General features: G+C 43.4%; 1 protein-coding gene and 2 long non-coding RNA genes across 5 annotated transcripts in view; 1 reads left to right on the forward strand and 2 right to left on the reverse strand.

Annotated features, from left to right (window-relative positions):
• The window catches only part of LOC309608656, a 39,506-nt gene extending 36,774 nt beyond the window's left edge, over positions 1-2,732 (reverse strand). The window contains exon 1 of the long non-coding RNA XR_014233039.1: positions 2,172-2,732. This is a non-coding gene — a long non-coding RNA (uncharacterized lncRNA). The remainder of the gene's footprint in view (positions 1-2,171) is intronic.
• Positions 2,733-4,072: 1,340 nt separating this feature from the next.
• Positions 4,073-23,685, forward strand: NUP50 (nucleoporin 50). 3 transcript variants are annotated; one of them, XM_082350864.1, is made up of 8 exons: positions 4,073-4,404; positions 8,262-8,340; positions 10,072-10,155; positions 13,630-13,816; positions 14,845-15,510; positions 17,294-17,375; positions 19,015-19,133; positions 20,139-23,685. In XM_082350864.1, exons 2-8 carry the CDS (start codon positions 8,272-8,274, stop codon positions 20,339-20,341), a joined length of 1,410 nt encoding a protein of 469 aa, XP_082206990.1. In that variant the 5' UTR covers positions 4,073-4,404; positions 8,262-8,271; the 3' UTR covers positions 20,342-23,685. The 3 variants fall into 3 exon arrangements, with proteins under 3 accessions (XP_082206990.1, XP_082206991.1, XP_082206992.1); XM_082350865.1 differs by lacking the exon at positions 10,072-10,155; XM_082350866.1 differs by lacking the exon at positions 14,845-15,510 and having other exon boundaries at positions 4,083-4,404.
• Positions 10,163-23,752, reverse strand: part of LOC309608668 — a 314,353-nt gene continuing 300,763 nt past the window's right edge. Inside the window, exon 2 of the long non-coding RNA XR_014233054.1 lies at positions 10,163-10,598. This is a non-coding gene — a long non-coding RNA (uncharacterized lncRNA). The remainder of the gene's footprint in view (positions 10,599-23,752) is intronic.

A 23,752-nucleotide genomic window follows, 5' to 3' on the forward strand; every position in this document is an offset into this window, starting at 1 on the left:
TGCCACGACTACTGGGCCTGCACTCTAGAGCCCGCGAGCCACAACTACTGAGCCCACGTGCCACGCTACTGAAGCCTGCGCACCTAGAGCCCGTGCTCTGCAACAAGAGAAGCCACGACAATGAGCCCATGCACCACAATGAAGAGTAGCCCCCGCTCTCCGCAGTTAGAGAAAGCCCGCGCACAGCAACGAAGACCCAACACTGCCAAAAGTAAATAAATAAGTAAATAAATTAATTGATTAAAAAAAAAGAATCAAACTCAGGACAATTAACTCCAAAGCTTGTTCTTAATCACCATATTTCCTATTTTATTCATCTCCCTTCCCTCACTCGGTTGGATAACCTTTGCCTGCCCAAGAACTAAAGGAGGCGAACTTTCCACTAGGTTCAAACTCGAGCAAGAGTCTGGGAGGAAAACAAGACTCTTGGTGCCTGTTATACACACATCACCCACCAGACTTCTGGCTCTCAGACCAGGTCTGTGGAAATGCGAATCTTCCAAGAACTCTGTGAATGCCTGTGGCACAACTATTTAAGAATTCCATGCTCTGTGATCTGGTAATGCTAACCCCAAATTCTCCGTTCCGTTGCCTTTAGTACTTACCTTCTCTTGACTGTGGAGGTCGTTTTATCAGTAGTCAACACCAAACTCATGAAGAACTCAATAACAGGATGAGAAAAGCAGTATATGACATTCTTTAAGGCAGTGCATGCTATCTGCCCATGTGTCCTAACCTTTTTTTCCTATTCTTTAGGTAAAACCTACTCTAGGACAGGGCACAGATATTGGTCAACAAATGACCCAAAATAAAGAGAAAAGTGCAATTGCATTTCTGGATTCAAAGAGGTCACTTCAAACACAAAAGAGGTACCAATTTCTATTAGTTGGGATCTTCAGCAGGACCACTCCATGACAGCAGCCCCACTGCTGGGCTGATGATAGAAAAACACTTCCTTTCTCAATTCCTTAATATTAGGAGCACAGTGTGGTCCTGTAGGCTTCCTGTTGTTGGATGTTTTCTGTTAAGTCCAAACAGAGAATGATTCCAATCTCAAGGTTCTCCATCTAAAACAAAGGCCAGGACACAGCTGGAATTCAACAAACATCATCTTCCAATTTTCTTCATTAGGGTAAACTAGGCTTGAATTATCTGAGACATTTATGACTTGATCACAGTGGCAAAGCTGACACAATGGTGGTTCCTGCCATGGAACTCAAGCAGCAGAAAGGAATGCAAGATTACATTGCCATGAACTCATTCTGAATTAGGTTAAGAAGGTAAACTGATGTGTCTGGTTACTTATTTACTTAACATAAAGATGAAAGTGACCTAACCTGGCAACCCTAAAAATCCTCAGAGGCTAAGCAAATTCAAAGAGATTTTTGAAAGGTAGATTTCAGAAAAAACTAGCTAACGCTTTTGGAGGACTGTTTCATAAAATGAGTGACAAATGGAAGCCAAATTTAGTGGAGGTAGGGGTTGCATACAGACTGCCTTCATTCTCCTGAGTTATAGCCTGTTTAAAGCTGTCATTTTAGTAAAGCACTAAAATCCACCACGGTTTTGTGCAAATCAGCTAAAGTGCTATTGTGCTATTATATGCATAAATCTTTATTTGCATTAGAAAGGCATCAATTACCTCATACTACAATATGTAATTAAGAAATAAATGTACTGGCTCAGCCTTACAAGATAAATAATGGATTACTGCAAGAATAAAAGTTGTGATTTTAACTAGCCACATTTCAATGTTGACTATAAGAAAGCCCAGCACCACCTAAGCTGGGTCCTTTATGTAGTAAGGACCAGATATTATATAGCAAGTTGTCTAGTAATCATACTTGCCTGTGAAAAACAAAAATTACCATTCAGTTTCTAAGGCACTAGAAAGTTTGGAATGATCTTCACACAGACAGAACCAAACATGAAGATTCACAAACTACTAGTCAGAAGGGAACCCAGAAATGTCTGGGATAATGTTTCTCTCAGTGAAGAAAAATAAAAAGGGTTCATTCATTTGGTAACTAGTTGAATGCATAGTATGTACTAAGGATGGTTAAGCAGGAGGTGAGGCTGGGGGTTGGGAGGTGGAATATGGAGAAATGTGGCTAGTGAGGTTTAAGTGGTAAGGACTTAGAACAGCCAGTGTGACGTGTGGGAAAGCTGACCTGGGACAGTTGGAAGAGATGAGTGGCCACTTGTAACATCTGTGGAGTGTCCAGCAGTAGGCATTCCATGATTGCTGAAATGAACGCTAGGCTGGAAGTGAGACCTGGGCTCTGGTCCCAGCTCTGCCACTAATCAAATGCATAGCTTTGCCAAGTCACGTATCATCCTGAAGGGTTGGTATTGTCTCTTTTTGTCGTAAAAAAAAACAAAAAAAAACACTTAAGAGCATGGCTCTGGAGATCTCTCCTTCTGTAATACACTGTCAGTCAACATTCTCTGACTAGTCATACGTACAACTGTAACTGCATGCCATCCAGTTTACAAGGACAGTGTGAAAGATACACAACAATACAGTTCCCTGGCTATTAATCACGTACATCTTCAGAAAAAGAACAAACATCTGGCAACAACTGTTTTGAATGTCTCATCCTAGGGGAAGTAAACATAATGGCAAGGAATAAATAGGGGTCACCTTTGTTCTTTAAACCCTTCTGACGTGTAATCTAGTACCTAGACAAGCAGTCTTTAACACGCTAGTCAGTCCATGGATAGGCTTTTAGGGAGGACTCACAAACACCCTGAAATTATATGCAAACTGGTTTCCTACATGAATGTATGCACAAACTTTCTTTGCATTTTCAAGTAATCCATAAACCCTTCCCCCCAAAAAAGGTTAATAACCACTGCTCTAAGAATGTTCCTTTCATTTATTTATTCATTTATTTATTTTTATTTTTGTCTGTGTTGGGTCTTTGTTGCTGCGCGCAGGCTTTCTCTAGTTGCGGCGAATGGAGCACGGGCTCTAGGTGCGTGGGTTTCGGTAGTTGTGGCACGTGGTCTCAGTAGTTGCGGCTCGCGGGCTCTAGAGTGCAGGCTCACTAGTTGTGGCTCACGGGCTTAGTTGCTCCGCGGCATGTGGGATCTTCCCCGACCAGGGCTCGACCCCGTGTCCCCTGCACTGGCAGGCAGATTCTTAACCACTGCGCCACCAGGTAAGTCCCAGAATGTTCCTTTTCTGAAGCAACTTTCCTGATGAGTTAATAATGGGTCAAATTCCCAGTGCCCTATTAACCGTTAGGCAAGGAGAGTTAAAGTTGAACCGCTTTGTACAGCTTAATCTATTACTGTACGTGGTATTTGAGACGCTATACTGCAGTACTCAAAAGCACACGAACACAAATCCTGACACTGGACACATGTATTAGTCCCACAGTTTAAAAATGTGTTTGCAGACTTCATCTTCGTTGATCCCGACTAGGTGTGCAAATGGCAAGTTACTTGGCCTCTAGGGGACCCACCGCGGAAAGCAAATACAAGGTGGCCGTGGAACGGCGGACGGGTCCGGTTTTCTCATCCACGCCCGCGGCCGTCCCTCCCGGCTCCGCAATCCCAGGCCTTCCGAGCATCCGCAGCCGGCGCGTCGCGGGCCCCCGGCGCCGAGGTCCCGACGTGACGCTACCCGAATTCACTCACGTCTCTGGGAGTCACGGCCTATCTCTCCTCAGCCCTCCAGCACCATACACGGCCACCACGAGCCCCGGCCACGCTGCCTGACTGACCCCGCTCTCCCGGGCGCCTCGCGACTCCCAGCCGCGCCCACCACCAGCAGCGACCGGCGCGCGGACGTCTCAAACGCTTACGGCCGCCTCAAACGCTTACGGCCGCCGACACGTGACCAACTCGCGCTAACCCCGGGCTGCCGGCGCCGATTGCCCTAGAGGCCGGCGCGTGGAGTGCGCGCATGCGCGCGCACATGCGTGAGCCGGGAGAGCTCAGGCGGCCGCTTCAAAGCAGTTGGGCGCATGCGCCGCGTGACGCCTCGCTGCCGCCGTAGGAGGAGCTGCAAACCAAGGCTCCGGCGCACTTGCGTAGTAGCTGGACGCGGGCGTTTCTTTCCTCCCTTTTTTTCGAATGGGCCGTGAGGGGTAGATTCGAGTTACAAAATGGCGGCGTGGCGCGTGTGGGCCGCCGTTCTCCCAAAGGTCTCCTCTTGAACGGACGATTCTCCCCCTCACTGCCCAACGCAGAGAGACGAGGTCCCCGAGGGACATGGTGTTTGAGACTCAGGGCTTGCCGACCACCGAATCCTTCGAGTCTCTCAGCGCACCGGAAGCGACCGGGCGCCGCTTCAGACCCGAGCGCCGCGGCCGCGACCTCGCACCTGCCCGCCGCTACGCACCCGGGCTTCGCCGCACCCACAGCCTAGCGAGGGCCGCGGCTGCCGCCGGCGAGGTGAGAGGCGGGCGGGCGGGTGGGCGGCGCGGTAGGGGCGGGGGCCGAGCGCGGAAGCCGGGGTGCGGGGCCCGGGTCTGGGAGGAGGAAGCCGGGCTCCGGGTGCGGGACCCGGGCCTGGAATGGAGACCCTGGGAGGAAGGAGCGGGGTGCGGGGCCCCGGCTGGAGAGCGGGTAATGGGCGAGCCGGGGTGGGGCGCGGTGTCAGCAGCGACGCAGTCGGGCCTGTTTGTGAAGCCGGGCTCGGGGCCGGCCTGTCGGGGCTGCGGTGTCCGACTTGGGTAAGGCCCGCCCGGGCGCGGGGCCCCTGCGGCCCTGGCGGAGGCCGGAGCTGGAGCGGGCAGGGACCGTCCTGGCGAGGCCCCCTCGGTTTATTTCCTAGCGGTTCCTCTCGGTACTCGTCTCTTTCTTTTCGTTCTTTCCACCACCTCCTTGGTCTGGTTTCATTTTCTTATTGCAGTCTCAGGCCACTGATCACTCGTTAGGCTGTCCGATTAAGAAGCAGTGTTAGAGATTTCGTTTTTCCCTAGCGTTTCAGTCTCCGGGTTCCGGCCCCATGTTCCCTTTTTCCTCCGGGCATCACACCATCGAGTATGTTCGAATCTGTTTCCGTCTTAAAACTGATGTGGACTGAAGGTAGGGCAGCACCAGGTGGTAGAGATCGCATACCTCACTATGTCGGGCACAAATAAAGTTTTCTCCAATTACCAAAAGTTTCGAGTTGCTATCACAAGGTGTGCTTCATACCTAGTAATCATTTTATAATTTGGCGCCTTTTAAACCACAAGCCCACATGTTTTTTAAGTTCTTAGTAATAGCACAGAAGACTCTAGGTGCCAGGCTTTGCGCTAAGTACTTTACAGGGATTTTTTTTCCTTTTTCTCTTCTGGCATAAAAAGAAAATTATTGTCTGAAGTATCATGCTTTGAAATAAAATATGGATTTGGTAACGTATTTTTTAAAGCCAGACTCATAATTCAAGTTAATTCTCTTTTTTTCCACACTACAGCTTTTAAGTTAGGGAGGAGAAGTAGTATTTTGTAGCCTTTGCTTCTAACGAAACTTGTTCCTTTAATAATATTTATTGAGTCCTTCCTCTGTTCCAGGCATTGTTCTAAACTAAGCTTTTTGTGTATCTCATTTAAATTTCACAACACCTCCGTGTTCTACAAATGAAGAAACTGAGGCACAAAAATTAAATAATTTGCCCAAGGTCTCCAGCAACAAAATGGCAAAACTGGATTCTAGCATTTTGTGGTATTTTCTCAAATACTTCGTGCCCCAGATCTCTGATTCTGCAACAGCCGGACCATCAGCCATTGGGGGGGGCGGGGGGGAGTGGATTTGAGGTACATGAGTGAGTGAAACAAAGATACCCGCGCTCTGGTTAGTCACTGATGGGATAAATATGGTGGAACAGGAAGCAGCTACATTAAGTTAGGTTGTTTCAGTATGCCAGTTGTCTCTTCAGTTGTGGGTATGAGTTAGTGTTAGTGTTACAGTTTTACGCTTATCACAGGTTTTGCACTTTCAGCTCCACCCCTTTTTGCCAGTTAATCTTAATACCTGTTATTAAGTTAATAGTTGATAGCAAAAAATGACTGTTTCAGATTTTCCCCTCTTCTGCCCTCTGGTGGAGGTGCTAGTTACTGAGTAGGAAAATGGCCCAAAAGAATCCACGCAGAGACCTGGCCTCTGAACAGTTCGAGTTTAGTAAGGATTTATGTGTAAGGGTACCTTGTTTGTTTTCTGGACGACAAAGATTAATAGCAAAACTTGACCAAGTGTTTGGGAGGGAGGCATTAAAAAAGAGGATTTGTAGGTAATGAATGAAAATTACGTAAATTCTCATTTATGTTTTAGAATCTGGGACTTTAAAACCATTTATTCTGTAATCAGAAAAAAGCACTTGTAAAAGAAAAATTGAGAGATTATTAGAAGAGTATTAAAAGCTGAAAAGCCCTATGTGATCACCCTACAGGGGGTCAGATTTTGGAGGACTTTGGAATGCCAGCATTTGAATTTTATTTTATAGATACTAACATGCAGTGGGTGATGTGTAAGTTTGTATCTTAATGACCAGGAGGTTCTAGAAACTTACTCTGGTGGGTTGTGGTGTTGAGGGCAAATGAGACTGGGGAAGGACTATAGGAAGGAAGCTAGGCTGGTTTTCAGGAACCCTGGCTAGTGTTCCAAACTAATCGATAAATTCCTGGGCAAGGTAAGTAGCAGAGGAAATGGAGGTTTTTGGTCCATTTAACTGGTAAGTTAGGGAAGAATCCAGCACAACACTCACAGTGGAGCTCTCCATTGATTGTTTCTGTTTTTAATAGCAAAGGATATATGATCTTAGGATCACAAAATAAATCGGAAATTTTAAGGGATGGATACAAGTACCCACCTTGAATAAGTGCTCGTAGAGATAGTACCGTCAATCCCTGACTCTTAATCCTCCCCGTGACACCATGGTTTTTGAGGAGTTGAGCTGATGGCTTTATTTGTTTTATAAATTTGTTTTATTTTTATTTTTGGCTGCGTTGGGTCTTTTTTGCTGCGTGCAGGCTTTTTCTAGTTGCGGCGAGCTGGGGCTACTCTTCATTGTGGTGCGCGAACTTCTCATTGCGGTGGCTCCTCTTGTTGCGGAGCACGGGCTCTAGGCGCGTGGACTTCAGTAGTTGTGGCACGTGGACTCGGTAGTTGTGGCTTGCGGGCTCTAGAGTGCAGATTCAGTAGTTGTGGCGCACGGGCTTAGTTGCTCCGCGGCATGTGGGATCTTCCCGGACCAGGGCTCGAACCCATGCCCCCTGCATTGGCAGGTGGATTCTTAACCACTGCGCCACCGGGGAAGCCCTGATGGCTTATTTTTGAAGAGTTAAAAATTCTAGGAATGTTAACACATCCATATTAATCATGTTTTGAACTTTTAAATGATGTCCTAGCTTAGAAATATGCAATTTGGGGTAATTAAATGTTCAGTCTTGGGAAATAGATTACTATCAACTTGTCTGTAGCCTAAAGATGAATAGAGATCTTCCTCAACATATGTTGGGGTTACGTCACAATAAACCCATGATGAGATGAAAATACTGTAAGTCGAAAATGCATTTAATATACCTACCCTACCGAACATCGTAGCTCAGCCTACCTTAAATGTGCTTAGAACACTTACATTAGCCTACAGTTGGGCAAAATCATCTAACACAAAGACTATTTTATAGTAGTGTTGAATATCTCATGTAATTTATTGAATAGTGTACTGAAAATGAAAGAGAGAATGGCTGTATGGGTACAGAATGGCTGTTAAGTACATCGATTGTGATGGCGTGGCTGGCTGACTGGAAGCTGTGGCTTGCTGCCGCTGGCCAGCATCACGAGAGAGTATCATTCCGCCTGCTGTCAGCCTGAGAAAAGATCAAAATCTGAAAGAAGGTTTCTACTCAATGCATATTGCTTTCACACCATTGTAAACTTGAAAACTTGCAAGGCGAACCGTTGTAAGTCAGGGACCATCTGTACTCATGTTGGGAAGGTATTTCCAATACCTTATTCAAATTCTTAACTAAGGTTGTACTTTACTGTATCATCCTTAAGAGAATTTTAAATATTAAAAATGTCTTGCCTGTAGCAAGACTGTGTGTAAGTATAAGTTGCATGGAATGCCTCCTCCAGTAATCTTTATTGGATTCGTGACACTAGGAGCCTCACAGTGTTACAGAGTTCTCATTAAAGCAGTGCCCACTGGTATCAGGAATGTTTTTATCTCATTTCATGCTAGAGTAAATTTTTTAAATTCTTTGTAAGAGTTAAATCATATTCTAGAAAAGTAAACTTATTACTTCTAACCTTTTTGCTTTTAGGTTCGAAAAAATGGCCAAAAGAATTGCCGAGAAGGAATTGACGGATAGGAATTGGGATCAAGAAGATGAAGCAGAAGAGGTAAAAAATAATTTCCCTAAGAATTTCCTTCTACTTCCAAATTTAAATTCATTTTGGGATTCCTCATGAAGATTCTGATAAAATTAAAAGGCCTTTTTAAGAACATCTGGAACTGGAAATAGTATGGTTTCTTATGATCTGTACTTAGTCTAGAAATTGATTACATTTGGGTGTGCTTTTCCATTAACAACTATTCCCTAAGTACTCTGCTCCTTTGTAGAAGCACCTTCCTCCTGAATTTCATGTAGCGTTTCATTGGCGCATTCTGAGCCCGTGGTTTTAGTCCAGATTGAAGGGTGAGTGAGTGATCTAGTCACGAACGGAGCACGGTGCCAGCACTCAGACCTGAAAAGTGGTTCACCACCACTGTCTTAGTCTGCCACGCTCACAGTTTTAGATTTTAGAAGACTGAGGTCGCCTCCCTTACTGTAATGCTCCTTGGAGGCTCATTTTATTTCATATTCTGAAGACACTCCCCACCCCCCAACAACTGCGTTAATAGGAATAGAATTTAGATGGCCTAGTTTCTTTCCTAACCAAATAAAAATGGTCTTCCCTGAGGAAATCTTTTAATTTTTATCTTACAAAGACTAGAACACAGCTGCATTTCTAAAGTGCCTCATCAGCAGTTTGATACTCCCAGGCCAGTTCACTAAGGAAATCTGCACCAAGTTAGTAGAAGTGTGCTAGGTTAAAAAATAGACGTATATTATAAAGAGTCTGCAAAAATGTTTCCAAGATAATTCTTAAGACTGCTGTTTTCCTTCTTTCTCAATCTGTTTTCTAATATTAATATTTTTTCCTTTACAAATATGTGTACTGGTATGTTTGGGGAAACCAAAATCACAAGTATGGGCTTTTAAAAGAGCTTTTAACAATTCTGACTGACTTGGTACTTTTTAAGCAAGTCTTTGGTAACTTTAGTTCTTTCCGGGTTTTAGGCACAGTTACATTCTGGGCCTACCATATAATGATTTGTTTTGACATTAAAATACTTCAGGAATGAAAGGAGTTCCATTTGGACAGATTCTAATGAAATGAGTGTGGAAGGACATTACATTTAATTTGGGTCAGGTGTAGCCAAATGGTCCCTTCTATGGGTGTAGAGATCTCTTTAAGTTTAGCATTATCTGAAATAAGTATAGATGAGAACTTTTTACAGAAAATATTTTATGCCATTCCTCCAGGGTAAAAAGAGGGGTTGAAGTAAAGCCAAAGATTTTCAGCAGGTTTCCAGCAGGTGACTTAGAGCCCCAGTCTCAGTGGTCTTCTGGATCATGGGCAAATGGGCAAAGCTCTTCTGTAAAATAATGTGTATTATGAACATAACATTTACTTTTGAAAACCATAGTTGTAAGAGATTAGATTTGGGCATCTGGGTAATGTCTTTGAATATGTTTGAAATATTCGAAGAATTGATCATGAACAGCTTTGCGCCAAAGTTTTGATGGTCTTAGTCTTCTTAGAACTTTGATGTATGCGCTCTTCTCTCTGAATTGTGATAAAGTCTGGATTTGTAGTTTCTGGAAGGTTTCTGATTCGCCTAACTAGCATTGGAATTCACAAGATAGATACTAGACGTAAACTTTAACTTAACGTGCCCTCTCCATAATTTGTGTTACTTAAAAACCAGAAGATATTGATCAGTTTGTCTGGTCTAGCTTTTTTGTTCAGCATTTTATCACCTTTTTGGCCTTATCTTGTTGCTGTTTAATTTGTACACTCCTGCAGGTGGGAACATTCTCCGTGGCCAGTGAGGAAGTCTTGAAGAATAGAGCCATAAAGAGAGCAAAGCGTAGAAATGTTGGATTTGAAGTGAGTGTTTTCTTACAGCTTCTGGTGTTAAACACTAACTTGATTTCTGAGCTATAGAATATTTCCACCTCTGGGAGCAGTCAGATCAATAAATGCTTTTTTTTTTTTAATGTCTTTTATGTAATCTATCAAGAATGTCTTTTTTTTAAATACATATAATGGTTTTTCATTGTTAATTCATTATTACAAGATATTGAGTATAATTCCCTGTGCTGTACAGTAATTCCTTGGTTGGTTATCTATTTAATATATAGTAGTGTTGTATATATGTTAATCCCAAACTCGTAATTTATCCCTCACCCCACCTTTCCCCTTTGGTAACCATAAGTTTGTTTTCTATGTCTGTGAGTCATATTTCTGTTTTGTAAGGAAGTTCATTTGTATCATTTTTTTAGATTCCATATATAAGCGATATGATATTTGTCTTTGTCTGGCTCACTTCACTTACTATGATAATCTCTAGGTCCATCCATGTTGCTGCAAATGGCATTATTTCATTCTTTTTTATGGCTGAGTAACATTCCATTGTGTGTATATATATATATATACACACTACATCTTTATCCAGTTATCTGTCAGTGGACATTAAGGTTGCTTCCCTGTCTTGACTCTTGTAAATAGTGCTGCAGTGAACATTAGGGTACAAGTATCTTTTCGAATTATATCAATAGTTTTGTCTGGATATGTGCCGAGGAGTGGGATTGTATGGTAGTTTTTAGTTTTTTTAAGCAACCTCCATACTGTTTGCCATAGTGGCTGCACAAATTTACATTCCTGCCAACAGTGTAGGAGGGTTCCTTTTTCTCCACACTCTCCAGCATTTATTACTTGTCGACTTTTTGATGGTGGCCGTTCTGACTGGCGTGAGGTGATACCTCATTGTATTGATAGTTTTGATTTGCATTTCTCTAATAATTAGCAATGTTGAACATTTTTTTATGTGCCTGTTGGCCATCTGTATGTCTTCTTTGGGGAAATGTCTGTTTAGATCTTATGCCCATATTTTGATTGGGTTATTAATAAATGCTTTTTAAAATGCCTAGTGCAGTTGTGAAAATCCTTGGTGTAGAACATGGGAGATAGAAAAAGATAATAAATATGAGATCTGGGACTTCCCTGGTGGCTCAGTGGTTAAGAATCCACCTGCCAGTGCAGGAGACACGGGTTCCAGCCCTGGTCCGGGAAGATCCCACATGCCACAGAGCAGCTAAGCCCGTGCACCACAACTACCGAGCCTGCGCTCTAGAGCCCGCGAGCCACAACTACTGAAGCCCACACGCCTAGAGCCCGTGCTCCACAACAAGAGAAGCCACCACAATGAGAAGCCCGCACACTGCAACGAAGAGTAGCCCCCGCTCACCACAACTAAAGGAAGCCCACGCGCAGCAACAAAGACCCAACTCAGCCAAAAATAAATAAATTTATATTGAAGAAAAAATAAATAAGTAAATAAATAAGTAAATAAGAGATCTGTACCTTAAAGGGAATTCATCCAATTGCAGAAATAAGATATAGATGTAGACAAATTTGAGTTGAGTGACAGTATGAAAAGGGAAAAGAGTATAGCAATAGGAAAGCAAGGGAAGTGGGTGTTGGAAGTAAGAAAGGAAAATGTAAGATATTCTCAAAGTGTTATCTGCTCCCTAGGATCGAGCTGTGGGTAGGCTGATACCTTTGAGAATAATAGAAGCGTTTCCCATTTTGTTTTTCCTTCTAGTGTAATATGGCATATTAAAATGTTTCATCCCTGTGTTCCAAAGGATAAAAGATGAGTCATAACTGGTGAGCTGAAACCATGTGGTCAGTACGCAGCCATCACTCCATGTTTAATAACTCTTCCCCAGTGCAGTCCTCATCCCTCAAGTAAATTCCAGACCCGGGAGTGCTGTCTTGGTGACCTGGGCATCTGTTGTCAGGCAGGAGAGGCTGGTTTGAACATCTTGGGTGGCATCCTTGGAATAAACCTACAGAACTGCATGTTCTGTGGTGGCTCTGTTCAATTTTTCTTTATTCCAAGTTCTTTTCTGGCCTGATTTCATTCTTAAGACTGGTGACTGGCTGGATGTAGGTGTTGAGCCAAGTTATATTTGGTGGCTCTGTCATGAAGAAGATACCGGGGGGAGGGACAGCTTCATTAGGGAGGAGGTGATCGATTTTGTTTTAGAAATGTATTTCTTGACTTCCCTGACAGTCTGGTGGTTAAGACTCCGCCTCCCAATGCAGGGGGTGCAGGTTCGAGCCCTGGTCGGGGAACTAAGATCCCACACGCCTCCAGGTGTGGCCAAAAAAATAAATAAATTGTACATCTCTCTATTTTTTTTTAACTTTTTATTTTATATCGGGGTATAGCGAATGAACAATATTGTGACAGTTTCAGGTGCGCTGCAAAGCGACTCACCCCATATCCATGTATCCATTCTTCCCCAAACTCTCCTGCCATGTGGGCTGCCATGCACATCTCTTAAAAAAAAAAAAAAAGAGATGTATTTCAAGGGCCTGTGGTACATCCAAGTGGAGTTCTCTAGGAGACCACTAGGTGTACTGATTGGCCACTCAGAACAGGAAGTGGCGTGAGAGGTGGGTGCAGCTCTGAGAAATTTCCCCATCAAGGAGGTTGAAGCCAGGGGCGATGAGAAGAGGCCTAAGAGTGGGAGCTCATGATGAAGAACGAGATGCCTAGGGGAGACAGGCTCAAGGAGGGACGGGCCAGCTGCGGACAAGCGACAGTGAAGAGGCAGCAACAGTGTAGACCACAGCCCAGGGGCAGAGAGCAGCCTTAGAATTTCATAAGGCACGCCAAACATTTCCAGAGCGTCTTGGGTTAGAGGTGGGAGCGAGCTACCAACAGCAGGAAGGGTCTGCGAGAAAGACCTTGCTAAGGAAAGCAGAGGAGACCTTGGGAATAAAATGTTGCCTCTGGATTTCTCAACTAACGGAAAATCTAGAATTGGGACTCAGTCAACTTTGCAAGTTTCTGTATACTGAAAGCAGGCTGAAAGCAACAAAAGTTCTTAGGAAATTATAAGTAGTGGGTAAAGTACTTTTAGTTAACCTCACTTGATGTTTCTACAATTTCCTTAGGCAAAGGGTCTTTGAGTAGTATATGAAAAATCTTTCATTTGGGGTTTAGTTGTGTTGAGAATGTGTTTTTGGTTACAGTTCTGTGCCTCGGTGGTGAGTCCATGAATTTATTTGAATTAGTCTTTTTAACCTTTTATATCCTAAATATATTTTTAAAAATTATTTCACTGTAAATGACATCTATCCTTCCTGTTTTAGGAAGGCAGCTTCGGATTGCAAAGCTGTCATGAGTAAAATCCATGTTCTGTTTCTGCTTGTGCTGGCAGTTTCCTTTAATGCTGGTTGCATAAGGATTCTAGGTACTATTTAGCCAAGATAATGCTGTCATTCACTTGCTTATTTGGAGACAAAAAAGTAGAGTTATCTAATGTGTGCTCTTTCTTTATATTTCAGTCTGATAGTGGAGGGGCCTTTAAAGATTTTAAAGGCTTGGTTGTACCTTCTGGAGGAGGAGGGTTTTCTGGATTTGGTAATGGTGCTGGAGGGAAGCCTTTGGAAGGACTGTCAAACGGAAACAGCATAACTAGTGCCCCGCCCTTCTCCAGTGCAAGGACAGCAACCGAGACCAAGGCCACCTTCGGTGAGTAGGTTCTTCTACCCCGAGTCACATCTGTGTAAAGATGATCTTTGAAAAATAACTTTCAAAGATGTTTTTCTTGTACTTTTTCTGGGTCCTGAGGCTATATGAGCAAAAACGGGGTAATGGTGAAAGGGATGGAAATCAGGGAGCTTTTGGCTCTTTACAGAGTAAGTGAGTAGACCACAGGCCAAAATAGACCTGGGTTCTGTTCTCAGTTCTGCCAGTTACCAGCTCTGTGTGACCTCGGTGAAGTTCCTTAACCTTTGAGCCTCCAAATCTTCAACTGCGAAATGAGAATGACCTCAGAATCAACCTAAGGGTCAAAGGAGAAAAAGAAGCTCTTAGCAGACCCTCTGTAAAGGCCTCCCATCCCACCCCCTCATTCATTATACATGTACCAAGAATTTCCTGTGTGCCACATACCTTACTGTTCCCAGTCTAGATTTATTTTGCCCAGGACATGTTGATTGCCTAATCCTGTTTTGAGGGAATTGGTCAAGAAGTCTTGGGATTAAAACAACAGAGAATGGGAACATGGGTTAAAATCTTTGGTTCTTAGAAATGATCCTGACTCGTTGGATTATACTTAGCTAGTTATTCTAAGAGTATATACTGTTTCATTTAAATTTGGCAGAATGTTTAGTGTGATTAAGATAAGTACTTTCTATTAAGATTTTAACTGCATTAATATATGTTCCTCCTTACAACCTTGGGGAGTAAGTTTTATACTAACATAGTATTTTGACAGTTTTAGGTAAAAAAGCCATCCTTTTGAAGGAAAAGATTATTTTAAAATTATAGCGGTTAAATGCAAGCATGTAAAAAATAGATATATTCATATATATAATGTTTGATTTGATTTTTGTAATAACTAGTTTCCAAATACTATATGTGCACGTACTTCTTGAGCTGTCACAAAAATAGGATACAGTAAATGCACAAAATACGAAGACAGAGTGGTATGAAAATCAAGATGACTTAATTAAATCAGCTTCTGAATAAATTCTTAAAACTGTAATTTCCTGTAGGGTCTGTTGCTGTAAACGGCCCTACCTCCTTGGTCGATAAAAAGATTTCAAATCCCAAAACTAATGGCGACAGTCAGCAGCCTGCCTCCTCTGGCCTTACCTCCAGTGCCGCCCGCCACAGGAATGCCTATCATAAGCAGTTGGCGGCCTTAAACTGCTCTGTTCGGGATTGGATCGTGAAGCACGTGAATACAAACCCGCTCTGTGATCTGACACCTATCTTTAAAGACTATGAGAAATACTTAGCAAGCATCGAACAGCAACATGGGAACAGTGGCAGCAGTAATTCTGAAGGTGAAACCAACAAAATATCAGTTGAAACACAGCCTCCTTCCCTGTTTGGTTCAACAGAATTACAGCAAGAGTCAACATTTTTGTTTCATGGCAACAAAACTGAGGATACATCTGAAGAGAAGGTGGAGGCTGTGTCTGAAAAGAACAAGGACCCGTCACTAGGAGCAACAAGTGCCTCATTTAATTTCGGCAAGAAAATTGATAGTTCTGTTTTGGGCTCCTTAAACTCTGGCCCCTTGACTGGATTTTCATTTTCTTCTGGAAACTCCAGTTTATTTGGCAAAGAAATTGCCCAGAGTAAACCAGTTTCTTCACCATTTTCCGCTAAAACGTTGGCGAGCCGAGCAGAAGGTGGCGGTAACGACTGCAAAGGTAAACACACAGTCAGCCCTGGAAGTCTTCTAGATCTGTGGGAGTTCTGTATTTGGTGGGAAAGGCGTAGCCTTGTGAACGAGGCGGATCTGGAGTCGCGTCACAACTCCATCATTTCCTCAACGTGAGTGTGATCCTGGACAGAGTTGATTAACTCCTTTGAGTCTGTCTCCTTATTCGTGAAATGGAGTAAGACCGATTTGGTAGGGTTATTTTAAGGATTAAGAATATAAAAATAATAATATAAAAACATCTGGCACAGTGACTTTGAAAATTATCAAATACTTGGCTTGCCATTAAAAAAAATTGTATTTTATTGAAAAATTCATGATGGACGTTCACTGAATTGTTTGTTTTTAAGAGATTTGCTTATAAATTCACACGGCAAAACCATACTCTAAAAAAGGTAGACTTCATAGCTGTGGGGGAACAAATTGACAGTGTTTTCCCAAGATGGGTCTGGATTGCAGCCACCTTTCTAGAAGTTTCTGTGGTGTGTCGTGTTAGTGCCCCAAACCAGGCCTTAATCCCAGCCCCTCCGCTCCCTGTGTGGTTCTTAGCTCCCTGAAAAGAGGGGTTGTGTCATAATCCCTCTTCACCACATGGTGGTTGTGAACAAACTGTGTGTATGTAGGCTCTTACTTATAAGCAGTTAAAAGTACGTCTCTCAGGCATCAGTATATTGATCCTTGAGAAGGAAAACTGCAATTTGCCAGTGGGCAAAATACTATGTTTTAAATATTATGTATTATGTATAACTCTCCTTATGTTGCCTTGCCCTCATCACCTGTATCCTCAGGCAAGGGCCCCCCAGGGCAAAGCATAGAATAAAGAGTTCCCCCCTTCTTCTCTGCCCTAAATATGACAGAGGGAGAGTCTGTCGTAGTCACAGGGACTCTGCTGCTTGTGGAAGTGATGTTGAGTTTGAATTAAGTCTCCATCTCAGCAGGATGCCCTCCATAAAGCACTTATTCCTTATCCTTATTCCTTATCACGTCTTATGCACAGGAAGACTTGGAGAGCTTGTTAAAATAACAGATGCCCGGGGCCCACGCTGGAGGGCCTAACTCAGGAGTGCCTTCTTAAAATCGAAATGAGCTTGTGACCTGAATTGTTTGAGCGCCAGAATTGTTTTTCTTAGTCGCTAGTCAGTTTTATGCAGTTGCTTTCTCCTTAAGGGGATTGTAATTTGTGTCCAGCAGTGACTTAGCTCTCCCCTGAGGTTGAGGCACTGGAGTGAAGGGAAGTGCTGTTGGACTCAGCCGAGAGGGTGCCCGTGGTGCCAGCATGTCCAGGGGCGTGGCGGCCCAGACAGAGCTTAAGTTGCCTACAGTTGGCTTTGGACTAATTTCTCTGACAACTTGTCCTGTGAAGTTGTTACTTTCTCCGTCGTCTTTGGTCGTTGCTCTCATTGGTTATTCCTTGGTGTGACGCAGCTACAGTCACAGGAGCATTCGGGGATGAAAGTGTCGGAAGCCCATCTGAGATTTTTATTTCCCAGTGGGTAATCTGAGTACATGTGAGTGTTGACTGCTTGTTTTCCTGTGTGAGTTTGCCTGTTCACTGAATACAAGCACAGACACTTTGATTCAAAGGCTTTCTGCAAAAATCCAGTGAGTGCCTCCTTATCCCCACCCCAGCACGATTAGATTGTGTTTCAGTTTCTGTATCAGCTTACATGGAATTTTTAGGTTGGGCGGGGGAGTAGGTAACTAACTTCTTTTGTCACATTTTCAAGCTCTTGATTTGAATCTTACTGAATTAGTGTTGTTTTTTATAAAAGGTGGAGATGAAGAAGAGAATGATGAGCCACCCAAAGTAGTAGTTACTGAAGTAAAAGAAGAAGATGCTTTTTACTCCAAAAAGTAAGTACTAGTGCCGGGAATTCCACTTTTCAAAGGCGTGGGAGGAGGCTTCTGGCTGGAGAGCGCAGGCGACGCGGTCCCTGCAGAACTTACTGGGCATCCCATCCTGGGGCCAGGCTGCGCCCATTCTTTGAATTGGAACAAGGAAGAATTCTTGGCCTGTTTATTCAAAAATAATCTGAGTCTAAAAATTTCCTGCGGGGCGTGTCCTACTCTTTTCTGTTAATTTAGCTCTTTTCTGCTTATCAGGTGCTTTAGAGACAGTCTTTTCTTTTTGATCTTCCTGCCCCAGTCTCCTCTCATCATGCTCTCCCTTTTTCTCCTTTCTTCTCTTCCCCTCCTCCTTCCCTACAAAGACAGTCACCTAGTCACTGATTGGAGGTTTGGTTTTACTTCTGCCCTTAAATTAGGCGGCATCTCGGATTCCTTCCTAGAGACACGTTGACCTTCGTGCATTTTCTCACAGCCAGAAAGTTCTCCATAGCAGCCATTCCTTCCCGTTAAGGACGTGTAAATACTTCATCTTTCCCTCGATGAGAGCTGGTTTGGGGCTCTTGGTTTTCGTTTGTTTGTCTAATGAGAGCTGCTGATTTCAGAAGAGGGCTGAAGAGAAATTTTGAATTATCTCTCAATGAAATTAGTGCTTTTTAACAAAGATATTTACTGAAAAACATTTGTGCCCTTTTAGAAGCTTCCCTGGATGTGTTTTTCTAATACAGACATTTCAGATTTAAGTCAGCAATTTTCATAGTGTGAATCACCAATTCCTGTGGGATTCCCAAATGTTGTTTATTTTTGAGAACTTTTAAAAGAGACCAGCAATTCCTTTTGCCTGTTTTAAAATTTAATTACACAGATGATGTAAAGGAATGACCCTGACTTAAGATTTTTTTCTTTTTTTTTGGCCACACCGCACGGCTTGTGGTTTCTTAGTTCCCCAACCAGGGATTGAACCTGGGCCACAGCAGTGAAAGCGCCAAGTCCTAACCACTGGACTGCCAGGGAATTCCCAAGATTTTTTTCTAATCAGAGTAAATCAAAGGAACAGGCAGTAGTTTTGATTTGTTAATAACCTAAGGAGATGTGTGACAGGAGGCTGGGGAGACATTTGACAGCATTATTTTAGGCCTTGCTTAAGCACGTTTTCCAGACTTATTTCAACATCTTAGGACATCAAAAATTGAAGGAGTCCTGCAGAGAATTCAAAAATAAGAAATAGGGAAAGGGGGGGTGGGGTGGGCGTGGCAGAGTGTTTGTTCTGTATTTGTTCCTCTTCTTTAAGGACCAGGTCAGTTTTTTTGAGCTCAGGGCTGAAGGAGCACGTCAGGGAGGTGTGGGATGCTAGGCTGTGATTTTGACTGACTTTTGAGAAAAGATGGTTTTAGAAGCGTTGTTAAAGAGTTGTGTAGGGCCCACTGTATAATAGAGAAAAATATGGAGGGACTCCAGCCTGTCTCACCAGATTCTCTTATCTGCCTGTGTCCAGACCTGATCTGGGTCAATAGAAGGCTCTTCCTAAGCTTCCTCTGCTGTCATTTAATAACAGACTTCCACACAAGTGTGAACAGGGGCTGTTAGAAAACTGTGTGACTGTCGTGATTTGTCATTGTCTGATCGTACCTATTATTTTTCTCTGTAGGTGTAAACTATTTTACAAGAAAGACAATGAATTTAAAGAGAAGGGTGTAGGCACTCTGCATTTAAAACCTACAGCTAATCAGAAGACTCAGCTTTTAGTGCGGGCAGACACCAATTTAGGTGGGTATCTTTTTTTTCAGGTGGTACAAAATAATCATAATCACATAGTATGTAAAAGCCCTTTGCTTTGCTGATTTAGTCATTGAGATTTTCAAGTATATTAATGTGTTCTTTGGAACGAAATAGAGTTTGTTCAGGCCACATTCATCCTGTACTTACTGATTATAGATTTAGTCGAGTACCAGGGTAGTAGTGTGTAAGAAAACCTGGATGTATTGAAAGCTATTGCCAAGAAGTAACCGAAATGGTTTTCATTTTCCTTCGTGCTAGGTATGTGACTAAGAAGCTACAGGTAAATCGGATGGTGTAGTAAACACTCAAGGGAAATTAACCATTTAAAGGAATCCTTTTTATGTAGCAAATATTCATTAACTCGTTGCTGTCCACCCTTTACCCCACCCTCCAGCTTCACCCTTAAAACAGTCCTCTGAAAGGAAGAGGTAGTGGCTGGGCTCGGGGCGGGTCTAAGGGGAAGTGGTCGGTGGTGGCAGACTACACCAGACTGTGTCCTGGAAAGAAACTTCTGTGAGGCTTTCCTGTGGACTTGACTAATTTGTGATACTATCATAACAACCTCACTCCCACCCTGTGAGCGGTGCTGGCCTCTGACAGAGCCGTTTCTCTGCTGACCATTCTCTGTTCGAATGACATAGTGAAGCCTCCACGTCGTGCCAGCGTGTTTTTTCTGCAGTGCAAGAAAGCACGGTGTGTTCTAAAGCGCTGCTGGTTTCGGGCTGCTGCCGTGGTTGTGGGAGACTTGGGGCAGGTGTGCAGAAGGCGGGTCCTCCTCAGGGAGGCCCTGTTCGCGTCCTGCCAGAGGCCCACGGTCCTCTTTCGGGGACACCATGCTGGCGTCTGGCAGGGAACTGTGGCTGTCCTTAGGACATTCCGGTGGCTCCATTAAGTATAAGTTGCTCCGGCGTTTGTTTCGTCTGTTAGAGCTGTAGTTTCACGGAACTATGGTTTATATATTTTGATGCATTTTTTCCCTCTGTTTAAATGCAGGCAACATACTGCTCAACGTTCTCATTCCTCCCAACATGCCATGTACTCGCACCGGGAGAAACAATGTGCTTATTGTCTGCGTCCCAAACCCACCCACTGATGAGAAGAACGCCACCACCCCGGTCACCATGTTGATTCGGGTCAAAACAAGCGAGGATGCGGATGAGCTGCACACGATTTTACAGGAGAAAAAGGATGCCTGAGCGCACTTCGGCGGAGCGGTTGTTGCCCATTGCTGCTCCCCCACCGCCCCTGAAACTTAGTTTTCTTCTCTTCCTGCTTTGACATTCTAGGACTTATAGATAACTTAAAACTTTTGTGAGGAAGATTAATATGGCCAATAAAACCTTTAACGTTAAGTGTCAAGAAACTATCCTCCCTTCTTAAGAACTGTCTAATGTGTGAAATACATTTGAAAGGAAATTTTTGGAAGATTTTTTATGTTCATTTATTAAACTAACCACAGGTGATTTCTTAATGGACTGAAATCAGGGTATCGATTAGATTTCCCAAAGGCTTTTCCGACCCAGGGGTTAGGGATCAGCTGCCACCACCGGCGCGGCCTTTCGCGGCGGTGTGTCCAGAAGGGAGCTTGCCTGTAGCGGTCTTCTTTCTGGCGGGCTTGGCTGATGTGTGTCCCTGTGAACCGTGCTGCCGTGCTGTGGCGGAGGTGTTCCTGCTTTGCTTTATTGTGTTATTTTACAGCTGAAATGTGAGCACTGGATGTTTGCCTTCAGCTTTTTCTGTGTGGACGCTGACCTGTAACCCCATCGGCTGCTTTACTGTGACTCTGGAACTGCTGTTTCATTTTAATAGGAAATGAGTAGCTTGTTCTTTGGTTTTGTAGGTTTATTCATGAGGTGCTCTTACTTCTGTATTCCCCTAGAGACAAATGGGATGGGGGGGTTGCTAGGAATGAGACTTAAAAGCACAAATTTGTAGTTTGTAGACCCTTATAGAAAAGAAAGGGTTAAACCATACAACAAAAGGAAGAGAATATGCTCTTGGTTATTTGTACCATGATGAACCCTATGGATCTAAAACCTAAACTTATTAAATCATAGGAGTTTTATTACACAGGAGCCATGTGAACTAACCAGGAAACATGCAATAAGGAAATGGAAGAGAAAATTATGTGTGTAAATGTTGCCTTTAACTTTTAGACAGCAGTGTATTTATTCTGCATTTGATACTGAAATTTCCATTTACTTTTTAAAAAGTAAGATATTCAGTATGTCCATTTGGAAGGGAGCCATGGGTATACACACGAATACCCACGTCACTTCTCCATAGCTGTCAGGTAACTAACACTAGCGTTCTTTGAAGACTCTGGTCATATGAACTAGAGGTAAAGTTTAATGTTCTAAATGTCCACTTTCATTCATTCCTCATGAATCACTTAATGCTGGTACCAGATGATCTTGTTTAAAGGCTCAGGGTCCGTGCCTGAGGGCTCACACTCGTATATTCTGATCTTCAGTACATGCTGTCTCTGACTTTAAAAAAAGTCAGAATCAGTGTAGATAGTACAGCTGCTTTTATTTAAAAAGAAAAAAAGCTTTAACTTTTAGATGTAAAGGAGGCGGGGAATCCATGTTGCGATGTGTCACTCTTAAGCACCTGAGGTCAGGTAGTCGCGCCAGAGTCTCAGGACGCTTGCGCTGCGGCTCGCATCTTTCTGGCTCCATTGGGAGGATTCGGCCCAGCGTGTGACTTCGTCCGTCCTGCCACTCTCCCGCCACTCGCAGAGGGAGGCGCTCGCTCTGTTGGGCTGGGGTGGCGTCGACCAGGTGTGGCGTGAGGTTGGGGGGAGGGGCGGTCACCTTGCTCTTCCCTTTTACAACTGGGAGTATTCATGAGGAGTTTAGTCAACAGGTGGTGGATGCTGTTAAGGTAACCCTGGCCCTGCCCTGTTGACCTCAGGGTTATCCAGCTGCTAACGGGCTGAGGAAACAAGGGGGACAAACCTCAGCACGTCACAGCTTAGCCGCGCGTGCTCCTGGGTCCCGCCAGAAAGTAAGGCGCTCAGACCTCTTTGGGGACTCTTCGTGCATCCTCCTGCTTGCTTTTGCATGCGATGTGGAATGTTCACCAAAAATGGCATGAAAGTCATGATTGGATTAACTCTTCACACCCCCATCCACCCCCCACCCCTGGGTAAAGATAGTTTGTCTTGTTAAATTACTGGATATGTGTGGCTTTCTTTTTCCTAACATTCCCAGCAAGTTCTTGCTAAGACTGTACTGTTAAAGTGAAGATTACGGGGGGAAATGTGTCCACCGTAAGTCAAAATGTGATATTTTCTTAAAATCACTCTTACACTTTAGGAACTTGCCAGTCTCCACTTTAATTATGTATTAGTGTAAAAGAGCCTAATAAGCGTACGTGGATTTCACTGTAAACTCTTAAGTCCGTGTATTGTTACTGGGGGAGGGGCTCCTTGGCCCCTGGAGGGCTTGCCTTTTCATCCCCACTGTGTAACACCTCAGTTCTGCCCTGTGGGTTTAGATTTATTTTTAACAAATTATTAGAAATTAGGCTTTAAAATGTTTAACGTGGACTAAAATTGTTGTCTTTAGTTTGAGAATCTATAAAGAGTGTGTCATAAATGTGGCCTAAAGGGTGTATATATCTTTGATTCTAAATCAGATTGTGTTATCTCTTGACAAACACTGAGTATCCCAGTGGCCTTTTTGTTTTTAAACCGCTGTTCATTCATCTCCTCCTTCTGAGCATTCCCATTAAGCAAAAAATTGAATGTTATGTTGTCTTCATTGTTAGAATTACAGGCTAAAAATGCGTGTCGTTTTTAAAGTTTAGGTTGTGTTTTCCATGGAAGGACAGGTCTGTTTATGGACTGATTTTCCTTAAAAGGATTGTTTTACAGTTTCAGTTCTAAATTGTATTTTTGATGTGCTGCATGCCAAAAAATATCTACCTGTTCTGGGGTAGAGCAAAAAAAAACTAATATTCTACCTTACTGTTAGAGCTCAGAACAAGTTTTCACTGAGACAGCTTTTTTGGTTTCGTTTTAAAGGTAAACAAGTTGCTTGTTTTGAGCATTTGTCAGATACTCTTATATTTCAGAACAATCCAAATGTCAGCGCAGTGCATTTGAAGGCTTTGCAGATTTCCAGACGAAATGGCTTACTCCCAAACCCCTAGGATTCATTCTCATTCTGGAAGTGAGGACTTTTGAGTAGAAACTGATTTGTCCAGTAGGTGACCGTGAGGAACCTGTCAGAACTTTTCTTCCCACTCGGTGTTCTGAGCACAAGGCCTCTTGTGTGTCGGTGGCCAGTGGCAATGACGGTCCAGGCTGAGGGCGCTCCGTTTGATGCGGACGCAGCTGTGGCGGAGGCAGGAAACTTCTCAGCAATCAAATGGATAAATTGTTTGCTTTCTATTTTAAATCGGAAATCGTTTTCTAAAACTAAAATACTTGAATCGTCGGACAATGTAATCTCAGTTTGTATTAGTTTTTGAATGATCCCATTGAGGAAGTGTATCAATCCATGCAATGTGAATAAATGGAAAGTAAACAGAATCACAGTGTTTGACACTCTTGTGTTCCTCTGTGCTGCGCCTGGCGTTAGTACAAGGCAAGCCAGCCG

Source organism: Balaenoptera borealis (genome assembly GCF_965194805.1).
Source record: "Balaenoptera borealis genome assembly, chromosome: 13".
Taxonomy (NCBI): domain Eukaryota; kingdom Metazoa; phylum Chordata; class Mammalia; order Artiodactyla; family Balaenopteridae; genus Balaenoptera; species Balaenoptera borealis.

Coding starts and splice junctions, on each gene's coding strand:
- NUP50 (XM_082350864.1), top strand. CDS start 8,272: ATGGCCAAAAGAATTGCCGAGAAGGAATTGACGGATAGGAATTGGGAT. Junction 10,156..13,629: donor GTAGAAATGTTGGATTTGAA/GTGAGTGTTTTC, acceptor TTTATATTTCAG/TCTGATAGTGGAGGGGCCTT. Junction 17,376..19,014: donor GATGCTTTTTACTCCAAAAA/GTAAGTACTAGT, acceptor TTTTCTCTGTAG/GTGTAAACTATTTTACAAGA.